Source organism: Phyllobates terribilis, unplaced genomic scaffold (genome assembly GCF_046119375.1).
Source record: "Phyllobates terribilis strain yellow unplaced genomic scaffold, ASM4611937v1 Scaffold_1__5_contigs__length_1240528914, whole genome shotgun sequence".
Taxonomy (NCBI): Eukaryota; Metazoa; Chordata; class Amphibia; order Anura; family Dendrobatidae; genus Phyllobates; species Phyllobates terribilis.
In genome coordinates, this window is record NW_027362761.1 from 1,129,354,960 (window position 1) to 1,129,382,406 (window position 27,447).

A 27,447-nucleotide genomic window follows, 5' to 3' on the forward strand; every position below is an offset into this window, starting at 1 on the left:
TAACTATTTGTGCAGACACATGCACATTTGTGGCCTGCTGGAGGTCATTTTGCAGGACTCTAGCAGTGCTCCTCCTGTTACTCCTTGCACAAAGGCGGAGGTAGCGGTCCTGCTGCTGGGTTGTTGCCCTCCTACGGCCCCCTCCACATCTCCTGGTATCTGCTCCATGCTCTGGACACTACGCTGACAGACACAGCTACCCTTCTTGCCACAGCTCGCACTGATGTACCATCCTGGATGAACTGCACTACCTGAGCAACTTCTGTGGCTTGTACTGTAAACACTGCCTCATGCTACTGTACCTCTAGGGGTGAGAGCAATGGCAAAATGAAAAAGTGACCAAAACACTGTACAGTAGTATATATACAGTGCCTACAAGTAGTATTCAACCCCCTGCAGATTTAGCTGGTTTGATAAGATGCAAATAAGTTAGAGCCTTCAAACTGCAAACGAGAGTAGGTTTTATGAACAGAAGCATAAATCTTACAAACCAAAAAGTTATGTTGCTCAGTTGAATTTTATTAAATTTTAAACATAAAAGTGTGGGTCAATTATTATACAACCCCTATGTTTAATATTTTGTGGAATAACCCTTGTTTGCAATTACAGCTAATAATCGTCTTTTATAAGACCTGATCAGGCCGGCACAGGTCTGTGGAGTTATCTTGGCCCACTCCTCCATGCAGATCTTCTCCAAGTTATCTAGGTTCTTTGGGTGTCTCATGTGGACTTTATTCTTGAGCTCCTTCCACAAGTTTTCAATTGGGTTAAGGTCAGGGACTGACTAGGCCACTCCAACACCTTGACTTTTTCCCTCTTGAACCAGGCCTTGGTTTTCTTGGCTGTGTGCTTTGGGTCGTTGTCTTGTTGGAAGATGAAATTACGACCCATCTTAAGATCCTTGATGGAGGAGCGGAGGTTCTTGGCCAAAATCTCCAAGTAGGCCGTGCTATCCATCTTCTCATGAATGCGGACCAGATGGCCAGGCCCCTTGGCAGAGAAACAGCCCCACAGCATGATGCTGCCACCACCATTCTTGACTGTAGGGATGGTATTCTTGGGGTCGTATGCAGTGCCATCCAGTCTCCAAACGTCACGTGTGTGGTTGGCACCAAAGATCTCGATCTTGGTCTCATCAGACCATAGAACCTTGAACCAGTCTGTCTCAGAGTCCTCCAAGTGATCATGAGCAAACTGTAGACGAGCCTTGACATGACGCTTTGAAAGTAAAGGTACCTTACGGGCTCGTCTGGAACGGAGACCATTGCGGTGGAGTACGTTACTTATGGTATTGACTGAAACCAATGTCCCCACTGCCATGAGATCTTCCCGGAGCTCCTTCCTTGTTGTCCTTGGGTTAGCCTTGACTCATCGGACAAGCCTGGCCTCGGCACGGGAGGACACTTTCAAAGACTGTCCAGGCCGTGGAAGGCTAACAGTAGTTCCATAAGCCTTCCACTTACGGATAATGCTCCCAACAGTGGAGACAGGTAGGCCCAACTCCTTGGAAAGGGTTTTGTACCCCTTGCCAGCCTTGTGACCCTCCACGATCTTGTCTCTGATGGCCTTGGAATGCTCCTTTGTCTTTCCCATGTTGACCATGTCTGAGTGCTGTTCACAAGTTTGGGGAGGGTCTTAAATAGTCAGAAAAGGCTGGCAAAAGAGATCTTTAATCCACACATGTGAAGCTCATTATTCTTGGTGCCTGAACTACTTCTTAATACTTTAGGGGGACCAAACAGAATTCTTGTGGTTTGAGGGGTTGAATAATAAATGACACTCTGAATTAACTTTTAACGTTTAAAAAAAAAATAAAAAAAATTTGCTGCAGTGCATTTCCCACTTCCAGGCTGATCTACAGTACAAATGTCACAATGCCAAGTTAATTCCGCATGTGTCAACCAGCTAAATCTGCAGGGGGTTGAATACTACTTGTAGGCACTGTACTTTCCCTCTCATTATGTGGCTATGAAAATACTTCCATTATGGTTGTATTTAGTCCGATCATTTGCTTAATATTTACAGATATCAAAGAATGCTGATGAACCTTTGATATAAATTAAGGTGTGTTCTTTTTTTTTTTAGAGCCAGACTTTGAAATCCACAAATTGGAGCTATGTTACAAGGCACTTTGTAGGATCCAGCTTGACTCAGAAGAAACAGGTGCAGTATCCTTCATTAGGGATAGCGTGAAAAAAATGCTGCATGAGTTTAAAGAAAAACACACAAAGATTGCCATACTCTCCCAAAATGGTATGTCACTTCCAGTTTTATTTTTTATAACGTCTTTTATGCACATGTTATAAAGTTTGGAACAAATTGTGCTACTTACAGTCCTTCAATTGGCCATACCTTTGTATAGTGCATGGTTGCATTTTCCTCCTGGATAGATACTAAATGGGTGGGTTTATCTCTTAGGCATCCCCGCATACCCACTTACACCTCATCTGCTAGAAGATACTGAAGTGTAGATTGTGTCTCCTACAGAAAGCATGCATGGGGAACATCGGGCACAAATTATTACCAAATGTTTGAATACAACACCAAAAACAGATCACTCTGAAACACTGAAGCTTTCCCGACTAAAACCCTTAAGGCTCATTCAAACGTTCGTGCAAATCAATCAGGGATCAGACTGTAATGCACAGACCGTAATGCGCAGACTGGCCATGACTCTCCTGACTCGAGCATGACAGTCTCATGAAGCACCCGTGGCCAGTCCGTGCATTAGCGGTCTGATCTCGGACCAATGTGCACGGACGTGTGAATGAGGCCTTGACAGACCGCTTACAAAGACCGATTGGTAGCACAACTCGACCTCCAATGTGTAAACCTTTTCTGATCGGCAGTCATTTACTAGCCTGTTTACTCAGGTACACCAAAGTAAGCGATGCAATAATTTGCGACCTTAAATAGCTCGCTCACTGCACATAGGCTGCCATAGTTCTTGGCAGTGCAAGCTTTGTTTACACAGGTCCATGCACTGCCAAGAATGATGATCTTTCACATTGTGTAGTGATCGGTAGCATGTTTACACTGCAATATATTCATGAAATTAACGTTTTTAAAGGGAATCTTTCACCTTTTGGAGCATATAAAACCTACTAATATAGGCATACAGGTGATAGAAATGTTAAACCAGTCCTTCCTGTATTATTCATATTATGTATACATTTATACGCATGGTTCCTAGCGATTACTATGCAGGGAGGAAGTGGGGAGAACCTTATTGTTGCGCACGCCGGAGGTCACTGGAGAAGAAGTCGCAGTGACTCGCCGGCGCCTGTGCAGAAGATCCCTGAATACACTGCCCATAGAAGGGAGGAAGAGTTACTGCTTGTGGAGGGAGTGCAGGGCGCAGGCGTGGGATTACAGTATCGTAACTGCACGTCACAGGGCACTGTGACGTATAAGGGAGGGGGGTGGTATTATAATGAAGACAGGAGGCAGGGATTTCTTCCGGGTACTCTACACCCCGAAGCCTGGAAGGAATCATTAGCATAAAGAGATAAAATAAGATTTCTGAACAACAAGACCACTAATATGAGGTATACAGGTAGGACTGGTGTAACATTTCTATCACCTGTATGCCCATATTAGTAGGTTTTATACATCCCGGGCGGTGACAGATTCCCTTTAAGAGCGCTCATTCTGGTTGTCCTTATGACATGTAGTTTCAGAAAGATTCTACTAAGGTGCTGCAGATGGCGGCTTCAGAGTGATAAAAAAAATCCACTTGGTTAATTTATAATTCGTTCAATTGAAGCCTCTTTATCCTTTCAGGAAAAGGGAAGAGTTTTCTGTTGAATTTGATTTTACTTTTGACAATCGACAATGAAGAAGAATACCGGAACAACAATAAAAAACTAAAACTACCAAAGGTATGTCCTGTTTTTTTTGTATAAAAATGAGACATTGCTGTAGCATATCACTCTCAAGTCAAGCAATTTAACAAAACTAACTTAATTTTATGTATTGTCCTTCTTTACATGCAATTCTTCATCGTTGCCACTATTTTTTTTTAATTATTATTATTATTTTTAACTTCTTAAAGGGGTTGTCCACTACTAGGACCACCCCTTCTCACTCTGAATGTTTGCCCCATTAAAATAAAAACACTTATACTCACCTCTGGTGCTGGTACCGTTCTAGTGATATTGGCACTCGTGTTCCCGAGGCTCTATACACTATATTAGAATAGTTTAGGAAATATAGGAACAAAATGTTTCATATTTAGTATTACCCCACTATTTTAATTCATAATAAAAGTTAAGTTTTAGGACTTGTTAGTGAAGCTTCTTGTTGTGTTATCCCAAATTGTAAATAATTGAGTATTACAGTTTTTGTTTTTTTAAATCTGCCATACAGTGTCATAGATATATATAGATATGAGCCTTTTTTGTGCTAATTTTTATGGTCTTTACCAAGAGAGTGATGATCACAGGATTATCTGGGGTCTTTAGGTTACTCTGTAAAATTACCCACTAGAACTGTATGGCAAATTTAAAAAAAAAAAAAAGCGTGTGACTCAGTGGAGCAGTGTGATTTAAAAAAAAACTACAAAAATCAGGCACTATTTTCCTGATAACACATCCTCTTTACCAAAAGGTTTCTCAATAAAATAATTTTCCTTAACGTGCGTTGGGGCGACAGGGACACACTGGAAACCAGCTTACATGTAAGTCAGTATTGTATGTAAAATGTCTTGACCCTTGACTTATACAACAGAGACTCCCAATAGCAGATTTTTTCCTTAGTATAAATTAGGTTACCTACCATATAGGACATACCTTTTGATTTATACAGTACACGTATTTGACCTAGGCTTACTATATGACATTTTCCCTTTTAGCGCATAGCAGCTTACTATTGTTTCATACTATATGATGGACTAGTTTTATTAATAAAGTATTTTTGGACATAATTGCCTTGTTTTCTTGCTCCATATTTCATGCCCTTCTTTATTGATGTTTCATATGCTATTTTGAGTTTGGTTACCCTTATAATTACTTAATGATTTATATGGTGATATTTTCTTGTATCATTTATAATAATGATAAAGTATAATGAAATGCATTTAGATCTGCATTAAGAGCAGTTCTAATTTACTAACATAAAACAATATCTCATAATAGGATATCATTGGCGACCCAACCATTGAAGAACTTGGAGAATCTTTAAACCAACTTCCAGATGTGGTAAGGGCAATTCTCTCCTCTATCTTTGAGAGGTGGTCCAATATCTAAAATGTCCTTCGTAGATACTTATCTTTACACCCTAACCACTTTTGTAATTAGCTTTAGTATAAAATACCCTACACTTCTCCCTATCCTGCTAATCCCGAAATGTGTTCTTTTTATTTCACTTCCTGTGACGTTAAATTTGAGGGGAGTCTTAAACAGGGAGTCTCAGGAGGCTGGGAATGCGCTCACTTCCCCGCAGTGTCTATCAACAATCCTGGAACAAGATGTCATTGGGGAGCTGCACTACGGTCACTGACCACAGGTTCTTTAATCGCCACCCTCTGAAGATGTCCTGAATTTATGTCACTGATAGAAGCTGTGGAAGAAGTGACCGAGGTGCTGGCACTCTGCTTCTGTCTCCGCCATCACAGCTATTTACTGTGAAACAAGACATCAATATGGGATGGAAATAGAAGCAATGTAAGTGACACCAGTGCTGCCCCGCAGCTTCTATCGTCTCCCTCAAATGGATCGTCATCAAGGGGCTGTGATAAAAGCAGGGTGAGTGACACTAGTGCTGTCCTCCATGGCACATCATATGAGGTTGGTGACAGACGTTGTGATGTGGTGCAGCGGTCAATCACCCTTCTTCTATCATTGTCACTTGATGATGTCTCCTTTCACAGTAAATGGTTGTGGCCAACTTAGACAGAAACATCTCCGGTCACTTCTCCTGTAGCTTCAATCAGTGCTACGGATTCAGGAAATCTCATGATTGTAGCAATGACAGAAATTGTGGTAAGTGACCCCTTGATGATGTACTGTTTCAGAAGGGGTTATAGATGCTGCGGGAAGTGACTGTAGGGCCATCTTCCTTTGACTCCTCTCAAGCATCACAGGAAGTGAAGTAAAAAAAACACATAAAATGTAGGATATTTTATAATAAAGCAATTTACAAAAGTGATTACGGTGTAAAAATAGATATTTAGAAAGTAACTTTTAGGTATCAGACGACTATCTGCAAAAAGATTTGTTAGAAATCCGAACTTACAACTTAAGTTCGACACGAATGTGGCACATTCGGATCCGTGAACGGAAAGGCGAGCATTTTTTCTTAAATTCAGGAAAATCGGCAACGTTTGGCAAATAAGTGCGGGAACATGATTGTGAGGGCAACTACAGCGTTTTGAACAGTTTGGCTAGCATAGTGCCTGTTTATGATGAGCGGGAGGACGTGTTAGATGAGTGGAGGGGCTGGGAAGAGCCAAGAAGAAGTAAGAGCAGCGGCGCGCTTGTAATCTTTTTTTCTCTTTTCTTTTTTTTTTTCCTGTAACTTTAAGCGAGGAAAGATCGGCTAGCCAATCAGAGCGCTGGAATCATCCACAGTGTCCAGACACAAGGGCTTCTGCCATTGACTGCTGAAATCACATGCCCTCTCTATATAAAGAGCGGCCATGTTCCCTCAGCGCCATTTTATGCGGCCATGTTCCCTCAGCGCCATTTTATGCATGTCACTGCTCAGAGACGCTGCTGCTCAGTGTGCTCCTGTGTACTGACAGATTTTAGATAGATAGATGGAGGCTTGTGTGGAAGTCAGAAAGTGTAGAAAAGTCCTGTGCTGTATACCTGTGAAATCAATGTTGCAGCACATTTTTTTTTCTTGTGCAATTACAGAGTTTCTGACAGAAACAGCAGGGCCCATGGCATAGAACTGTGTTGTGCACTGCTTGTATTGTGCTCCATGCACGAGTATGCCTTTAATCTATTTTTTCACTTGTGAATGTGATAAAGCAAGCAAGCCCTTGCTGCCCACCTTTTGATTTTGTGGGGTTGAAATTGAGCTGTATGCAGACTCTGCTGAGCTTCTCGGTGCAGAGCACAAAAATCTTTTTTTTTTATTTGCTAATGTGATAGTGCAAGCTGTAGCAGCCCACTTTGTTATTTTTTGGTGGGTGAAATTCAGCTGTATGCACAGTAAAAAAAATAGATTTTTTTCTCTTGCTAGGCAGAGTTCAAAAAAAATATTTTTGTGTGACAAACATGATACACTCGGCTATAAGCCACCTACTATTTTAGTGGCGTTGAAGTTCAGCTGTTTTCAGAGTAAAAAAATAGATTTTTTTTCTCTTGTTAGGCAGAGTCCAAAAAATATTTCTTTCTGTCGCAAACGTGTTACCCTCTGCTATAAGCCACCTAGTCCTTTAGTGGTGGTGAAACTCAGCTGTATGCAGAGCTTATGCAGAGTAAAAAAAAAATCTATTTTTTGCTGTTCCTAATGTGATACAGCAGACTAGATCTGAGTTTGAAATATCTTGTAGCCTATATTCTATGTTATACAGGCCTCATCCACAGTAAAAATAATACTTTCTTCTGCTCCTAAGTTGATACAGCAGGGGACATCTCAGTTTGAAATTGTTTAGAGAATATCTCGTATGTTCTACAGGCTTCATCCACACTAAAAAAATACTTTCTTCTGTTACTAATGTGATACAGTAGGGGACATCTCAGTTTGAAATTGTTCGTAGCATATCTCCTATGTTATACAGGCCTCATGCACACTAAAAAAATACTTTCTTCTGTTACTAACATCATACACTAGGGGAAATCTTAGGGTGCCAAGGGAGGGTGGTTCACTGCAATCGAGGGGGGTTAACAGAAAAACTGTTAGTGAAGGTGCAAGAGGCGAGGAACAAATGAAAGAGGAAGAGGTGATGGGCGAGCAACAGTCAGAAGATGAAGAGGATAATCATCTCCTCTCTGTTCGTGTTTGGCGGGAGGGGACGTAGGAAACAAGCATCAGAGTTACCCAGCCACCAAAACAGCATGGCTTGAACCTCATGGGAGAGCCCGACATATGAGTGCCTTCTTGCTGCACTATCTGCAACATGATCCCCGTATAGTTCTGATTTAAAATAGTGCTGACTACTGGGTTGCCACTCTCTTACATCCACATTATAAGAGTACATTTTGCCAGATGCTTCCCACCCTGGAAAGGGACCCGCAAATGCTGGAGTATCGAAACACGCCTTTAACAACCTTAAGATAGGTTTTCCCCAAGACAGCAGTGAGCCACACAGAGTGCATCGCAGCTCTACACTTCCAACCTCCGGCATGTAAATTCATCAACGCCAAAATATTAGCAGCAGCAGTAGTGTAAGTGGCAGAAGCAATTTCTGTGAGTCCTTTCACACATTTTTAGACCAGTTTGTGCACTAGCACAACAGAGTACAAGTCTGACACGTTGTGAATGACTGGAGAGGATGGTGAACTCCTGATTGAGTCTCCATCTGCTGGGTTGGCTGTAGTGGAAGGGTGTCGTTCCTAATTCCGCTATTTCTACTGTAGTGAAATTGATGCCACTTGGTGGTGTCAGGTCCTATTTTTTTTAAATGTGAACAGTCCTGATTGTGTCTCCATCTGCTGGCTTGGCTTTAGTGGAAGAGGTGTCGGTCCCCATTATACTACTTATACTCTAGTGAAATTGATGCCACTTTGGTGGTTTTAGGCCCTAATTTTTTAAAATGTGAACACTCCTGATTGAGTCCCCATTTACTGGGTTGGCTGTAGGGGAAGCGGTGTCGTTCCTAATTCTACAATTTCTGCTGTAGTGAAATTGATACCACTTTGCTGGTGTCAGCCAGTAATTTTTGGAAATGTGGGGATTCCTGATTGGGTCTTCAACTACTGGGTTGGCTGTAGGGTAAGAAGTATAGGTCCTAATTATACTATTTCTACTGTAGTGAAATTGATGCCACTTCGGTGGTGTTAGGCCCTAATTTAGGGAAATGTGAACACTCCTGGTTGGGTCTCCATCTGCTGGGTTGGCTGTAGTGGAAGAGGTGTCTGGCCCCATTATACTACTTATACTCTAGTGAAATTGATGCCACTTTGGTGGTTTTAGGCCCAAATGTTTTCAAATGTGAACACTCCTGATTGAGTCCCCATCTACTGGATTGGCTGTAGGGGAAGATGTGTCATTCCTAATTCTACAATTTCTACTGTAGTGAAATTGATACCACTTTTCTGGTGTCTGCCACTAATTTTTGGAAATGTGAACAGTCCTGATTGGGTCTCCATCTGCTGGGCTGGCTGTAGAGGAAAAGGTGTTGGTCCCCATTATACTACTTATACTCTAGTGAAATTGATGCCACTTTGGTGGTTTTAGGCCCTAATTTTTTGAAATGTGGAGAATCCTGATTGGGTCTCCATCTATTGAATTGGCTGTAGTGGAAGAGGTGTCATTCCTAATTCTACAATTTCTACTGTACTGAAATTGATGCCACTTTGCTGGTGTCTGCCACAAATTTTTGAAAATGTGGAGAATCCTTATTGGGTCTCCATCTACTGGGTTGGCTGTAGTGGAAGAGGTGTCGTTCTTAATTCTACAATTTCTACTGTACTGAAATTGATGCCACTTTGCTGGTGTCTGCCATTAATTTTTGGAAATGTGGAGAATTCCAGATTGAGTCTCCATCTATTGGGTTGGCTGTAGTGGAAGAGGTGTCGTTCCTAATTCTACAATTTCTACTGTACTGAAATTGATGCCACTTTAGTGGTTTTAGGCCCAAATTTTTTGAAATGTGGAGAATCCTGATTGGGTCTCCATCTATTGGGTTGGCTGTAGTTGAAGAGTTGTAGTTTCTAATTCTACAATTTCTACTGTAGTGAAATTGATGCCACTTTAATGGTGTCTGCCAGTAATTTTTGGAAATGTGGGGAATCCTGATTGGGTCTCTATCTGCTGGGTTGCCTGTAGTGGAAGAGGTTTTGGTCTCCTTTACAATAGTTATACTCTGGAGAACAATATCTGTACCAAAAAAATAATTTCACTACACAGGGGTATACAGACATGATAAACTCAAAATTGTTATATAAAGCAGGCTACATCTCCGCTTAAAATTCTTTCGGGCAAATATTCTTCTCCACACAGGGGTACACAGACATGATAAACTCAAAATTGGTACATAAAGCAGACTACATCTCCGCTTAAAATTTTTTGGGGCAGATATTGTTCTCCACACAGGGGTACACAGACATGATAAACTCAAAATTTGTATATAAAGCAGACTACATCTCCGCTTAAAATTGTTTGGGGCAGATATTGTTCTCCATACAAGGGAAAAAAAAAAAAGGTTTTAGTCTGAGCAGCTTCCTGACCCTCGACTGTACTGTGCTGTCAGGGCAAGAAGAGGAGGGTAAATCTGAGGGCAAGGAATGGGATAACACATTGGATGATGATGAGGTTGTAGATCCCACTTGGTGTGAACTCAGAGGCATGCAACTGAGTGAGTAGCTCATCTGAGGAGGTGGAGGAAAAGGAAGACGAGGAGGTTATGTTGCGTCCTATGGCGCAGACACGGAGTGATGCAAGCACGAGGAGCACTGTATCCTTAGCGACAACCATAGCAGTGACCAGCAGCAGTCGCAGATCTGCAGCTGGCAGGGGCGGCAAGGGTTGCCTAGCCTAGACCTATTTTGAGACTGCAAAGGAAGAGTCAGCTCACGTTATCGGCAAACTTTGCAAGAAAAAACTCAGTAGAGGGAAAAAGTGCAATAATTTGACTACTACATGCATGAACCTTCACATGCGCAATCAAAATGCTTTACTCTGGCAATCTCACTGCGATAAAATACGGATCTCAACAACCATCAGCCGCTCCATCAACCCCATGTGCTGCTTCTTCCTCCTTATCTGTTACCATGCCAAGTATTGTCACGCAGGTCTCCCACCACAGAAACTCCGGTTCTTTACCCGCTCCAGTCAGACTGAGAGAAAGCCCGTCAGCTGTAACGGAAGCGGACATGCCTGCTGTTTTTGACCGATCTCAGAGAACGAGCACAGTACAACTTTATCAATCCATCGTAACATCTCCGCCTGCATCTCACTCACTGTCCAGCAGTTTGTCTGTTTCAACGTACTCCACCCTTTATCAGCACTGCAGCCAGCCCTCGGTCCCATAGTTGTGGTCACGTAAAAGATTGTTTCCTCCTACACACGACAAAGCTAAGAAATTGAAGTCCACCATCTCCAATCTGTTGGCCCCGGAAATAGTGGTGTCAGGCCCTAATTTTTTGAAATGTGAACACTCCTGGTTGGGTCTCAATCTTCTGGGTTGGCTGTAGTGAAAGAGTTGTCATTCCCTTTATACTAGTTCTACTGTAGGGACATTAATTCTTTGGTGCAGATTGTTATGATCTGCAACATGTACTAAGGAAAGATAGGGGAAAGCTGTCCCTACAGTAAGACTAAGCTGAATCCCTACGATGTAGCGGGCTGCCTGTTCCTAGTGAACAGACCCGCCTTAGTCCTCGGCTAGTCTGAACGCAGACCTATAGAATTAAGGGAGGGGTCCCTAAAAGAACTAAGGACTGGGACAAAAATGGGACACCTCCTAAACAGAGAAGTTGTTGCAGAACACAAAAAGACAAACAGACAAAAAGTACTAGAGGTCCCAGAGGACCAAGCGAACTTGACAGAGAAAGGTACAGAAGCACCAGGCTAGAGAAACAGTCAAACACTGAAGTCCAGCACAGCCAGGAGGGCGGAGCTGGAATATAAAGGCAGATGGTCACTTGACCGCAAAATATAAGATAGAAAAAACAAACAGGAGGGTTCTAACGCAGATATTGTTGTCACAGGGTACACAAATTGATTTGGAAATCAAAGTTGCAGATGTTGGGAAGGATTTGTGAGCAGCAAAGGGCAATTGTTGAGTACCAGCTTCAAAACGCCCATTGGAATTCAAGTCTGCCTCTGCACATAAGAGCTGTTGAGTGGTCATGGATGTCTGACATCTGTGCCGTCCTCCAAAACTTTGAGGACTCCACCAAGCTGGTGAGAGGCGATGACGCCATAATTAACATCACCATCCCACTTCTTTGTCTACTGAAATGCTCGCTGCTCACAGTTAAAGAGGAGACATTGCCGGCGGAGCAAGGAACTATACAGCCCAGCCTCATCTCATCTCAACGCGGATTGGGTCATAATGTGGAGGAGGAGGAGGATGAGGAAGAGAACATGGACAGTCATTCTCTTGGTGAGGACAGGGAAGTCTTGGCTGTCTTGGAAGTCTTTATACCCCTCTTTCAGTCTGTGGGAAAGATGTATGAGTTTCGCTTAATGATGACCTTGAGTGGCCTAAACCGTGGCTTTGCTTATGCAAGTTATTTCTCAAAACGCATTGCAGATCAGGCTATTGCCCAACTCTGTAGTCATGATGAAATTCAAGGTGCAAAGAAATATCTTTGTGTGTCGAAGCACCACCGAGAAATGTGAGCTGATGTTGGACGGTCTGTCATTGCTTATGTAACAAGCTGCATTAGAGGACTTTCCTGGGAGAAATGACAGCCGGAGTAGACACGGTTTCCCTCTATACCAGTCCTTTAACTTAGCTAAAGAATATGGCTGAGGTGAAATACAACTGTCACCAAGAAGCAGTGTAAGACTGAAGAACATTGGGCCCACCAGAGGATTTGATTTTGAGGAACCACCTTTCTCCCCAGCTCAAGAGCCCCATAGCAGCTGCAAGGTTTGCGCTATGAACTCTCCTGAAGGAGAAGCCAGGGCTCATCGGACGTGTCTCCAGTTCTCTGGTGGGCCCGTCCAACCCTGCCAAAAAGCAGCTCTGGCTAACAAAAGTCTGTGTGAATGTTCCCGGACACTCTATGGCTGCTTTTTTACTGTGGACTGATTCCAGCAATCTATAAGATTGCAATCTATAAGATCCCTTCACTGGCTCCCAATTGCACAGCGTATCCTGTTCAAACTACTAACACTGATGTACAAAGCCATCCATAACCTTTCTTCTCCGTACATCTCTGAACTAATCTCCCGATATATTCCCTTATGTAATCTCCGGACCTCCCAAGACCTCCTTCTCTCCTCTACTCTACTTATTTGTTCCTCACCCAATCTATAAGACTTAAGATGCAATATGGCACCTTGGCAAAACCCAGTAATGTTCTCCCTCTGATATCTAACAATAACAAACAGGTCATGCTGGAGAAACTTGCACCTACTGCCACTCAGTGTCTTCAGCTCCTTTGTGAGAAACTAATGTTTGGGCAGCCAGTGTACCAAATAAAATTCCTGAAGTACGGAAATTGTGGATAGCTTCGCTTCTGGTACTGGGTGCAAATACCAAACCGTGGTGTGCCATTCACTGGATATTCCTGGCTGGTTGGAGACAAGCTCATTCCCACAGAAATGTACCAGCAAGCTAACGAGAAGGTGGCCTCTATCTTCATGAAGGAGTTTGCTGGTTGTCTAGTAGTCCGGTTTTTATACTAAAAATCCTGCTCATTTTTATAGTTTTAAGTGAATACACAAAGACCGTGGATTCTGCAGCAGCACATCCAGGCTGGGAAAGTGGCCGAGAAATTGCTGTACCATCAGGTTGAGGATGCGAGCCATGCAAGGCACGTGTGTGAAGTTGCCCCGGCATAGGGCCTATCCTCTCATCTCAGCTGAAGACTTAGCCTCATTCTTCAAGCAGAAGATTGACAACGTAGGGCAAAGCTTTTGCTTAAAGTCACAACAGCCCCTCCTCATAACTACTCAACTCTCCTCCTCCAAAACCAGCTTCTCAGCCATCACAGAAGATCATGTTTACTCTCCAAATCACATCTCACCACCTGTGGACTTGACCCAATGCCATCCCACCTCATTCCAAACCGTACCACAGTCTTCATCCCAAACCTAACCCTCCTCTTCAATCTGTCCCTAACAACTGGTGTCTTCCCCTCATGATTCAAACATACCTCAATCATACCCATTGTCCAAAAGCCTTCCCTTGACCCATCCTATGTCTAGCAATCACCCCATCTCACTTCTCCCATATGCCTCCAAACTATTGGATCAACACATCCATTTTGAACTGTCCTCCCACCTCTCCCACCTCTCCCCCTGTTCCCTCTTTGACCGACACGTCTCTCTCTCAGCTACAGCTCACATCTTGGCTGGTCACTCACCAGCTCCAAAACACTTGACTCTGCGTTATCCAGCAGACTGACACACACCTAGCGAACACAGGCCTTGGTTCTTAGTCAAAGCAAGTCAGGTGCATCTAATCAAGGCCTGCAGTGCTAGAATTTAACCCTAGCCTACCTGGCTTTTCTACAACGCTTAATGAAATTTATTTAATACTTCGTACAAAAACGTACAGAGACAAAAACCTTTGTTGGTGATGACAGCTTAGATGCCCCTTGTATGGAGAAACTAGTCACATCCATTGCTCAGGTGTGATTTTGACCCATTCTTTCATACACTCTTTAAATCCTGACGTTTCCTTGGGCTCCCTCTATGAACTTGGAACTTTAGTTTTTTGCATAAATCTTCTATTGGATTCATATTAGGTGATTGGCTGGGCCATTCTAGCAGCTTTATTTTCTTTCTCTGAAATCAATTGAGTCTCCTTGGCCGTGTATTTTGAATCATTGTTCACCCTTGTTTCATCTTTCGTCATCCTGGTAGATGGCAGCAGATTTGTATCAAGAATGTCTCTGTACATTTGTCCATTAATCCTTCCTTCAACTACAGAAGTTTGCCAGTACAGTATTGTGTAAAACAGCCCCACACCATAATGTTCCCACCTCCAAACTTCACTATTAGTGTGGTGTTTTTGGGGTGATATATAGGGCCTTCTGCCTCCAAACATGGTGTGTATTATTGCATTCAAAGAGTTTAATTTTGGTCTTATTTGAGCAAACTGTTTTCTCCCAGTATTTCACAGGCTTGTCTAAATCTTGTTGAGCAGACCTTAAACATGCTTGAACATGCTTTTTGTTCAGCAATGGAGGCTTGCGTGGTGAGCGTGCATACAGGCCATGGAGGTTGAGTGCATTACTTATAGTTTTCTTTGAAACAATTGTACCTGATGATACCAGGTCTTTCTGTAGCTCTCCACAGTTGGTTCTTGGCTCTAGGACAACTCTCATTCATTTCTTACACATAACTTAATATATGGACATCTATGGTTTGATTTCTTTGCCTGTGTAGATTGGATGTGTTGTTACCGACGTTCTGTGATAATTTCATGTCAATATCACCTTTAGATACATATTAACTTAGAAAATTGGTGATGTGTTTAATGCTGATTTCACCTGCTGTAACCCAAAGTGGATTTGCTATAGAAATGATATGGAAAGCAGTTTTAAAAAGGATTTTGTAGAGTTTCCACAAAAAATATTCCTGAAAAAAAACTCACAGCTTTACAGCTTCCATTCTTTTGGTAAAATTTTGCCCATTCATTAAGAATATTTGTGACGTCTGACACTGATGTTAGACATAAATTTATGTCTCACAATCTGCTTTCCAATTTAGTGTTTGATGAGGGTTCAAGTCAGACACTTGCACTTCTCAATCAGATCAGAAATATCACAAACTGACTTTTGGCACAGGTGGTTCCCAATTGTAGGCTGGGTGCACGTAATGAGTTTTTGGTGGGTTTTTGATACTTTGCATTTTCACTGTGCCAAAAACAGTTCCACCAAAGTGAATGGGATTCACAGAAATCTCATGGCCACTGTGTTTTTTTACATGCAAAGGAGGGATAATCCATCATTTGTAAAAGGGCGTGTTTTTTTTCAGTACAACCATAGAGCGGGTGGGGGGTGCGAGGTTGTTCTCCATATCTCCACCTCAGGGTGTGGTCTGGAATTTAAATTCATGGCCTGCTGAGGCATTAGTTGTTCAGTGAGTCTGGAGAGGCAAACTCCAGACATGTTTGTGTGGAGCTGACCTGAACCATGTGGAGATGCTAAACTCTGAGCAGGCGGACCCCTGCTAACACAAGGACTGTGTTATGCGTGACCACTTTGTTTTGTATGTTTTTCCAGTTTTTCCCAGAGGGCTGTGTTTATTTTTATGGACTCAATGTTGGTTTATGCCACATTCTAATAAACCAACAAGAAATTTAAAGAGACAGAGTACCTGTGTCTACCTCCGTGTGCTGCTGAGTGAGCGATCTACCAAAGTACGCTGAGTTTTATGTGCATATTTTTCCCATAAACTTGTATTAAATGTGGAAAATCCGCAGGTAAAATTGCACATGCGTTTTTGGTGCATGTCCGCTGCTAAACGTGTCAAAAATGCATGTAATCAGAACGTTTTGTTAAAAGCCAAATACCAGGAAGAAAACAAAGCAGCTTTATTTAACACATGACATACCAACAAGAGACAAAAAACACAATGTCACAAACGCGATAAAAATGGCAGTAAAAAGAGTTAGTAAACAAATTTACTTAATATGTACAGAAAAGGTGCAGAAAATCTGCAACATCAAAAACTCACCAAAAGCTCATCATAGAATCGTAGCCTTTAACCCCTTTCTGACCTTGGACATATCCATACATCCAGGTGGTCTGGTACTTACTGACATTGGAAGTATGGATATATCCCGGAAATTTTGCTTGCCCAGTGGTGATCGCCACCGGGTGTCAGCTGATTCTGACAGTTGACACCCAGCTCTCAGTTTAACCCCCTAAATGCTGTGATCGCTGCAATCGCAGCATTTAGCGAGCAGCCATCGCGGGGTCCTGATCTTTGCCATGATGAAATCCGGGTCACCAGGCACTAGCAAGATAGTTAGATCATGCACAGTGCATGATCTAACTAACTTGAGTCTGCAGCACTGACAGGTTATAAGGTAAAGGAATGTTCCTGCATTGCTATGCCTTTTAACTGCTGTCAGAATGCAGTTGCAGTCTGACACTCCTTTTCTGAGCTCTGCCATGCGCCCAATCAGTAGTTTACCCCCAAATATGGGGTATCTGCATACTAAGGAGAATTTACACAACAAATTGTACTGTGCAATTTCTCCTGTTACCCTTATGAAAATGCAAAATTTGGGGCTTAAAAATATTTTTGTGGGAAATACTGTATGTGAAATTTTTATTTTCATGTCTCAATGTTGTAAACTTCTGTGAAGCACCTGGTGGTTCAAGGTGCTGACCACATATCTAGATAAGTTCCCCTGGGGTATTTGATTTCCAAAATGGTGTCACTTATGGGGGGGTTTCCACTGTTTAGGCACATCAGAGGCTCTCCAAATGCAACATAGCGTCTGCTAATTATTAAAGCAAATTTTGCATTCAAAAAGTCAAATGGCGCTCTTTCCCTTCTGAGCCCTGCTGTGTGTGCCCAAAGATTAGTTTTCCTCCACATACTGGGTATCGGCATACTCAGGAGAAATTGCTCAACAAATTGTATAGTGAAATCTCTCCTGTTTTTCTTATGAAAATGCTAAATTTGCGGCTAAAAAACATTTTTGTGGGAAATATGTGAAATTTTTATTTTTACGGCTCAATGTTATAAACTTCTGTGAAGAACCTGGGGGTTCAAGGTACTCAGCACACATCTAGATAAGTTTCCTTAAGGGTCTAGTTTCCACAATGGTGTCACTTGTGGGGGTTTCCACTGTTTTGGCACATCAGGGCTCTCCAAACGCAACATGGTGCCCTCTAATTATTCCAGCAAATTTTTCATTCAAAAAGTCAAATTGCGCTCCTTCCCTTCCGAGCCCTGCCGTGCTCTCAAACAAGGTTTTTTTCCCACATATGGGATATCGGCATGCTCAGTAGAAATTGCACAACAAATTATGGGTCCATTTTTTCCTGGTACTCTCGCAAAAATAAAAAAAATTGGGTCTAATGTAAAATTTTTGTGAAAAAAACTGAAATGTTAATTTTTTTTCTTCCACATTCCAAAAAATGCTGTAAAGCACCTGAAGGGTTAATAAATTTCTCGAATGTGGTTTTGAGCACCTTGAGGGGTGTAGTTTTAAGTATGGTGTCACTTTTGGGTATTTTCTGTCATATAGATCCCTCAAAGTCACTTCAAATGTGATGTGGTCTCTAAAAAAATGTTTTTGTAAATTCATTTGGAAAAATGAGAAATCGCTGGTCAAATTTTAATCCTTATAGCTCCCTAACAAAAAAAAAAAAATGTTTCAAATATTGTACTGATGTAAAGTAGACATGTGGGAAATGATATTTATTAACTATTTTGTGTGACATATCTCTCTGATTTAAGGGCATAAAAATTCAAAGTTTGAAATTTGCAAAATGTTCAAAATTTTTGCCAAATCATATTGAAGAAATTTTACCACGATCTTGAAGTACAATATGTCACAAAAAAACAGTCTCAGAATTAGTGGGATCCATTGAAGAGTTCCAGAGTTATTACCTCAGAAAGTGACAAAGGTCAGAATTGTAAAAATTGGCCTGGATGCAAACAGTCTTGGGGGGTAAAGGGGTTAAAGTACCTGAACTCTTCAATATGACTCATACTGCTTGTAATGTGTGTCTATGGAGATGTCTGTGTGTTTGATTTCATTTTTCTGTTTGCAATGAGTGTGACTCCATGACTTCAGAACCCAATTGTAGGGAACCTGTCAGCTACAAAACACTATTTACTTATAGATATAGTGGTAATCTTCAGGTAAATAGCATTGAAGAAAGTTAGGCTAGTTTACTGGATGAGCTGTTAAAGAAGCAAATGAAGTCTTATTCTCCCAGCACTGTTCACTTCCAGTCATCAGGGTGGTGCAGGGGTCTGTAACAGTCCCTCTGTATGTTACTTGATTGCTTTCTCTGCAAAACATACCCTACTAAGTGCCGCAGCTCCTCAAAATCACGTAGACTATATGTTAAAATAAAGAGTGACCCCCTTTAACTCCACTCCAGTCTGTAGGTTAGTAAGGTTGATACAAAGGGACTGTTTGTGGAATTGGTTTACACTTATTTTCTTTGTAGTCTGTACTTCTGGAAAATGTATCCTACAAAACTGTCAGATATTTTTGAAGATAACTTATCAGTTGCTTAATCACTTTTTTTCTGGTTGATCTAGAACAATAAGCGTACATTCATAGTGGGACAAACATTTAATTCACATTAATTTTGGGCCATGGAAACGCATGTGTCCCATGCAATAATCCTTGGAATAATAGGGCCACAATGCGAAACAAGTACGGCAACCTCCTCCCAGATATGAATGTGGATGGGGCTGTTTTACATTCTGCAAGATTAGGGGCTGGTAGAGTTACTGTGCAGAGAAAATCTTTGAAGAGGTTGCAACAATAAACCAGTTTTAATAATACAGAGCTCCAAATTAATTTCTTATAGAAAAACTCAAAGCATCACTCCAGCATTTTTTTTAATTTCAGAGCTGGAGTGCTGCCACTAATGTAAGTTCCCTGCCCTAAGTAGCAGCCACTGTCTTTAGCGGTTCCCGGCGCCTCTCCAGTCCTGATCCTCCATCTTGTAACTGCAACTTCTGATTGACCAGAAATCACAACCTCTCAATGTAAGTCTATGAGATCCTCGTTCTGGCCTCGTTCTGGCTCTCCTAGGCTTATATTCATTTGTGACTTCCGGCTCGCCCAACAAACACTGGAGCGATTCAGCAGGTCACAAGCTGATAAAGAATGAAGCCGGCGGCTGTTTAGTATTATACTAGGGACAAAAAAGTTAGATTGGTGACACCAATCGAGCGGTGAAATAAAAAAAACCTCTGGAGTCATGCTTTAAAACATAAAATTCTGACCTCCAGTCACTATTATTTAGATAAATGAAGTGAAGAATTCTGAACACTCACAAATCTCATCAATCATGATTCTTTATTGGTCTTAATCTGATTGTTTCAGCTCCTCCTGAGCTTTCAACGGCAGTGAAATAGTGCAAACACAATTTCAACATATAGTGAATTACATGGAAGTGACAACAGAGAATAATCAGGGATAATTAAATAACATCTATAATGTTACACATAGTGTTAAACACAGAAAAAAATTATTAAACAAAGTATGTATACACGGATAATTCTTCACATCCAGGGTTAGACTGGGGCACCGGGACACCGGAGAATTCTCCGGTGGGCCCGGGTCCTCGGCGGGCCCCTGAGCAGGACGCACGGGGCCCGCTGGTTAACATGGCCGCCGATGCACCGGGGCCGGTAGGTGGAGGGGGGACCCTTGCTGATGATCTGGCCTGCTTCTCGGACCCTCAGGCTCCGGGGGGCCCATAGCTAGATTGCCCTCATAGTGTGCGGCGGGCAGGGAGCGATGCGATCTTTCCCGCTGCGCTCCTGACAGGAGGAAAATGGCAGCGGAGCGGAGGGATCCGTCCTGTGGTTCCTGCCTGCCGCTTTCTCCCTGACACAGGCTCACGCTGCTTGATGATGTCACCATGTAGCGCGGGCCTGTGTCAGGGAGAAAGATGCCGGGCATGAAGCCGAGGACGATGCTGCGGGGGAACGAGCAGAGAGGGTAAGTGTTTTTTTTTTTTTTAACTAATACAGTGGTGATGAAGGAGGTGGGGGGAGATAAGGGAGAGCATCAATGATGGAGGAGATGGAGGGAGATGAGTTAGAGCAATGGTGCTGGAGGAGGTGGGGGAGATATGGGAATGGTGATGGAGGAGGTGGAGGAGATATGGAAATTATGGAGGAGGTGGGGGAGAGCAATGATGGAGGAGGTGGGGGAGAGCAATGATGGAGGAGGTGGGAGAGAGCAATGATGGAGGAGGTGGGGAGAGCAATTATGGAGGAGGTGGGGGTGAGCAATGATGGGGGAGAGCAATGATGGAGGAGGAGGGGGAGAGCAATGATGGGGAATTATTTGGACGCTATATGCTTTTAATATGTGGTCTGGTCACGGTGTGGTGGTATTTCTCCCTTGTATGTGGTATTATTCGGTCACTATGTGGTGGTAATATGTGATCTGGTGACGGGTGTCACTGTATTTCTCCCTTGTATGTAATATTATTCGGACACTATGTGGTCGTAATATGTGGTTTGGACATGGTGTGGCAGTATTTCTCCCTTGTATGTGGTATTATTTGGTCACTATGTGGTGGTAATATGTGGTCTGGTCATGGTGTGGTGGTATTTCTCCCTTGTATGTAGTATTATTCGGTCACTATGTTGTGGTAATATGTGGTCTGGTCATGGTGTGGTGGTATTTCTCCCTTGTATGTAGTATTATTTGGTCACTATGTGGTGGTAATATGTGGTCTGGTCATGGTGTGGCAGTATTTCTCCCTTGTATGTGGTACTATTGGTGTTGGTATAGTGGATTGTGTTGTGTATGGCGGTCATTTGTTATCTCTGATATTAATTAGAAGATTATTTATTTTCATTAGTGATTAAATACTTGGAATAAGATGCACTTACAGGGGTTCTCCGGGGAAAACAAGTAATCACCTCTCCACAGGATAAGTGATAAATTAGTGATTAGTGAGGGTCTGACTGCTGGAACCTGCACCGATTGGTAGAATGTGGAGCTTTTCTCCCCATTAGACTTGACCACTGATCCATTCATTCCCTCAGTGGCTGTTCTTGTTTTTTTCTGGAAGCCACAAAGAGAATGAATGAGGCTGCGGTCAGATGTCCCACCTACTGCTGCATTTTAAAATGGGGATAGCTAAGTGTCCTGTCAGGGACAAAATGTCCCCATTCTTCCGATCAGTGTGTTTTCCAATGTTCGAACCCAAACGATCATTAAGTTATCACCTATCCTGTGGAGCCCTTGGATCGGTGATAACTTGTTTTAACCAAAGAACCCCTTTAATGCAAACTAATGTAATTGTACATCCCAGTTATGGTGGTGCACAGTATATGTGCGGGAGCCGCCTGTGATTTACAGTCGACGCTCCACTATAACAAAGATAACGGCTAACAGGTATTTGCATATAGCTGTAGGTGGGCCCCGAGGATCAATTCCTCCTGTGGACCCCAGACACCCCAGTCCGACACTGTTCACATCTAAACGCAAAACAAAATAATAAAAATGAATAACATTGGGATTATAATCTTTTGATTCTAAACCTAGAATCTAACAAAGATATACACCTAATTTATAGCAAGATTAAATAAATAAATTATATCGTTCCAGGTTATAGTGTTAGATTACTCCTCATTTTTTATTTATTTTATTTAAGTTTTTTTATTTCGATGTTTCCATAGTTTTACATTTTTTATTATATTTTTATTATTCTTAATTATTATTCTGTAATATGGGAATTCTTCACTTCATTTAACTCACTTCCACGTGCACCACAAGTAGTGGAGTGCCGATCGCCATTTGGATTTTCAACCATTATTTCAGTATTCTGGACCTAAAAGGACATTCATTTTAAAGGGAAGCTTATGACAGGAGTGAGCCCATTACTGCAGCATGAAGAAGTACATGGCAGAATGCACTTATATAACCACAGTCTATGTGTCCATCAAATAAAATTAGTAGTTTATTCATTAAACTAACCATTTTATTAAATAGTGTGAGGCAGTGACAGGAACTACCTGGTGACTCGCGCATTCCTCTCCTTGGCATTCCTCATCCATATGAGTGAGTGAGCCGTACATCAAGCCATCTACGCTCACCGTCCATTGATTCTGTTCATCATGGCGGCGATGACCAGGCGGTTATGAAAAGACTCATTCCAGGTCTGGGTCATTTGACAGCCGAGAAAGAGCACCTGAAAAATAGAGATATGAACATGACCGGGAAAGAGATCGAGAAAAGGAAAGAGATCGTGACAGATGGGATATGAAGCAAAGAGACTGGGACAGGGAAAGTGATAAAGACTGGCCAAGAAATAGAGATCGGGAGTGACTGCGACAGAGAGACCGGAGGAGAGACTTTGAAAGAGACCGAGAGAAATTAATTCCTGACAATGCAGAAAAAGAGAGAGTCCGTCTTCTTGATATCGCCTCGCTTATAGATCAGAAATGTGGTGACACAAAAGAGAGAGATGGGGAGAAAAATTGTGAGGCCACAAGTCGAAACACCTCTAATCAGGCTAAGGCTGATTAGTAAAACCCAGCAGGGCCTTCATTTCTTGGAGGAGGTTACAGGAAGGCAGTGGGGCGGCCTCCTCCCTCCAACCCGGGTTTTCCAGTGGTTCTTGCCACAGGTCCTTTAAAAACCCTGCATTAAGGAGTAGTTTGTTCAGTGTTGGGACCTGCTAAAAACAGCAGGAATGCTCGGCGGACCTGTGTGTAGCTGAACTCACGCCTGGGAAGCCTCTGCACCTGTCAGGCTCTGAGCGGCCCGGCGTGGCTGTTGCCCACGGCAACCGTTGTTTAAGAACTCATGTTAACCCTGCTGTGAACCGGAGGATTTTTCTGTTTACCCGTGAGTTGCTGAATAAAGCTGTTCATGTTGGACTTGCTTGGGTCACTGCCTAAGTTACTGCATGGTGTGAACACCGCCGCCTTACAATAGTTACCTATGCTCGCTGAGATTACATCAAGGCGGAGCACAGGCAACCCGGAATCTTCTCTACTTGGATCCGACTTATTCATTGTCATGGTACCCACCTTCCTGCTGCCTGTGGCTTTCTTCCATGAACCAGCATGGGTCAGCCGCCTCCTCTTACTCAAAGTGATGCGACAGGACAACAGCCTGCCCTTCCAATATCACCAGTTAAGCACAGCAGAGTCATTAAAGCCATCAATGCAGACATGCTCTGCAGCATTTGCACTTGAGAATACTTTGCCTCTTTCCTTACCTCTCACCTTGAACACCATAGCCGTTGCCACCTTTTGTAGACCCTACTTGTTCCAACCCAGAATATGCTTTCCTCTATCTGTGTCACACTTCCTTCTAAGAGATCTTGCCACTTTATTGATACTCTGTTACTTCTATTTTTTTGTCACTTGCATCCCTCAGAGAGCCCCCACATTATTTTCTGTTCCCCCTTTTCACAATGACTTAATAGTACCCCTACCTACTTCTGTGTCCAGCTCACCCAAATAATAAAAAAGGATATCTTTTCTCTCCAATGTCCCTGACATACATCACAGTTTTTTTCACCTTCAGACCGCTTCCTCCCTTCTACGGAGTGCCTGCCATCTGTTTTTGTCCCTCTTGCCTAACAAGGCCCCCTCAAAGTTCTGATGACTTCTGCTCCCCAGCACCTCTACAATACCCCTTCTGTTGGTTGAGCCCTTTTTACATTTGGGGCATCTTTAATACGCTAATTGCACCAGAATTCTGGTATAATGTGCATAAAGAAAATAGTTTTTCATGACTTGCACCATATTTATTACGTGTTTTAGACAGAAAATATGAGCTAAAATTGTGACGCACATTTATTGCACAATGTAAGTCAACTAATAGGTGGTGTAAGCTAAACTAAAAAGTCTTAAAATTAGATATATTTATCTAACAACATGAACCACTCTGATAAACTGATAAATTTTGATTCATTTTTACACTGTCTATTCTAAAAGCAGCCATACACATTAGATGGTTGTTGGCCAAACAATGGTTTGGGCAATTGTTTAGCCTGCAGTCGCCTTGGCCAGCTTCCCTATACACAGGAGCTCTTTCGACCGAGAGCTTCTGTGTTTTCTATAAAAGAGAGAGAGTCCAAAATTGAACTTTCCAGATCGATATTTACCCTGACAATTGTCTAGGGCTCCCATACACATTAGCTTGTTGGCTGAACCCGGCGATATTGGCGACATTAGTTTAATGGGTATGTGGTGCTTAATTTTGCACTATATAAGAATTAATTCTGATAAATTTGACCCATTGCTTTCCATGTTCCTGCTTTCATCTCACGGTGCCTCTGACACCTTTCCACACTTGAGTGGAGACAATACTGATGCCACCTTTCCTTTAAAGTCTATGGAGAATACTTAGGCCAGGAATTGCTTGTAGTAGTTTAAAGGGAACCTGTCACGTCCTTTATGGCTATTAAACTGCCCCCAGTGTCTTGATAGTGATGCACAATGCAGCACTAACATGTTTGTCTCAAGCAAAATCTCCCAGTATTTAGCGCACAAATCATTTTTTACACTTTTGTAATAGAAGGAGAAAATTCTTTCAGAGAATCAGTGCGAGATGTATGTAATAAGGAGAAAGAGCGCCATCTGGTGAGCATTTCAAGTTTGCACACTGGACCCGGTCAGGTGACCTCCAGCAGAGAATTTCAAAACTTAACAGTTGAGCGCGCAGTGCCTGAGGTGATTTCAACGTCAGACACAGAGAGAGACGTGACACAGGCCGGGCGTGCTGAAGGAACCAGCGAGAGAGACCGGGGTGAGAGACCCGTAAGGCAAGATGGGTGGCTGCCGGTGAACGAGTACAGGATTCAGCACAGCGGTCCCTCGGGTGTCACAGCTACAAAAGAGGAAATGTACAAGACCCTCCTACCCACGACGTGGTAAACAGCCCCGATTGACAGGACAAAGAGAGGATAGAAACGAGTCATGCAGGAGAGATCTCGTCAGCAGAAGCCGCCGAGTGTCATCACTGAACAGGGCTGTCACTTCAACCGCTCCCTCACGGTATCGGGAACAATCGGGTTTAGGGTATCAGGTTGGGAGGGGGACGGGTGAGGTGGAACAAGCCAAACGGGATCTAATTGACTTTGTCAGAAAAAGACTTAAAGGCCTAGCGGCAATAACCGGAGACCCCCGCTAGTGCCATTTGCAGAACCGATGGACTTCAGTGATTAATCCCATATTTGGGCTAGATACAGTATTTTAGAGAAGGATTTTATTGCTATTGTTATTGCTATTGTGATGTATTGTGTGTTATTGCTATTGTGATAGTGTTCTCATTACTAACCCCTGTTGCAATCCCTGTCAGCTTGTTTAATATATACACTGTATACAATATATATCAAAAGTTTGGGGTCACCCAGACAATTTTGTGTTTTCTATGAAAACTCATACTTTTATTTATCAAATGAGTTGCAAAATGAATAGAAAATATAGTCCAGACACTGACAAGGTTAGAAATAATGATTTTTATTTGAAAGAATAATTTTCTCCTTCAAACTTTGCTTTCGTCTCAGAATGCTCCTTTGCAGCAATTTCAGCATTGCAGACCTTTGGCATTCTAGCTGTTACTTTGCTGAGGTAATCTTGGGAAATTCCCCCCATGCTTCCTGAAGCCTCCCCCACAAGTTGGATTGGCTTGATGGGCACTTTTTGCGTACCATACGGTCAAGCTGCTCCCACAACAGCTCAATGGGGTTGAGATCTGGTGACTGCGCTGGCCACTCCATTACAGATAGAATACCAGCTGCCTGCTTCTTCCCTAAATAGTTCATGTATAATTTGGAGGTGTGCTTTGGGTCATTGTCCTGTTGTAGGATGAAATTGGCTCCAATCAAGTGCTGTCCACAGGGTATGGCATGGCATTGCAAAATGGAGTGATAGCCTTCCTTATTCAAAATCCCATTTACCTTGTACAAATCTCCCACTTTACCAGCACCAAAGCAACCCCAGACCATCACATTACCTCCATCATGCTTGATAGATGGCGTCAGGCACTCTTCCAGCATCTTTTCAGTTGTTCTGCGACTCACAAATGTCCTTCTGTGTGATCCAAACACCTCAAACTTTGATTCGTCTGTCCATAAAACATTTTTCCAAACTTCCTCTGTCCATTGTCTGTGTTCTTTTGCCCATATTAATCTTTTCTTTTTATTAGCCAGTCTCAGATATTGCTTTTTCTTTGCCACTTTGCCCCGAAAGCTAGCATCCCGGAGTTGCCTCTTCACTGTAGACGTTGACACTGGCGTTTTGCGTGTACTATTTAATGAAGCTGCCAGTTGAGGAGCTGTGAGGCGTCGATTTCTCAAACAAGAGACTCTAATGTACTTGTCTTGTTGCTCAGTTGTGCAGCGGGGCCTCCCACTTCTCTTTCTACTCTGGTTAGAGCCTGTTTGTGCTCTCCTCTGAAGGGAGCAGTATACACCATTGTAGGAAATCTTCAGTTTCTTGGCAACTTCTCGCATGGAATAGCCTTCATTTCTAAGAACAAGAATAGACTGTCGAGTTTCACATGAAAGTTCTCTTTTTCTGGCCATTTTGAGAGTTTTATAGAACAAACAAATGTAATGCTCCAGATTCTCAACTAGCTCAAAGGAAGGTCAATTGTATAGCTTCTTAAATCAGCCAAACCGTTTTCAGCTGCACTAACATACTTGTGTAATGGTTTTCTAGGGTTTTCTAAACATCCATTAGCCTTGTTACACAGTTAGCAAACACAATGTATCATTAAAACACTGGAGTGGTGTTTGTTGGAAATGGGCCTCTATACACCTATGTAGATATTGCAATAAAAACAAGACGTCTGCAGCTAGAATAGTCATTTACCTCATTAACAATGTATAGAGTGTATTTCTGATTCATTTAATGTTAGCTTCATTGAAAGAAAATGTGCTTTTCTCTCAAAAATAATGACATTTCTAAATAACCCCAAACTTTTGAATGGTAGTGTGTGTATATATATATATATATATATAT

At 42.4% G+C, this 27,447-nt stretch overlaps 1 protein-coding gene across 2 annotated transcripts in view; it reads left to right on the forward strand.

Moving 5' to 3' along the window:
• The window catches only part of LOC141161747 (uncharacterized), a 192,366-nt gene that overhangs the window by 16,498 nt on the left and 148,421 nt on the right, over window positions 1-27,447 (forward strand). For both annotated transcript variants that reach the window (XM_073647014.1, XM_073647023.1), the window contains exons 2-4: window positions 2,086-2,253; window positions 3,784-3,881; window positions 5,136-5,198. In XM_073647014.1, the coding sequence (XP_073503115.1) occupies window positions 2,086-2,253; window positions 3,784-3,881; window positions 5,136-5,198 (329 nt within the window). The remainder of the gene's footprint in view (window positions 1-2,085; window positions 2,254-3,783; window positions 3,882-5,135; window positions 5,199-27,447) is intronic.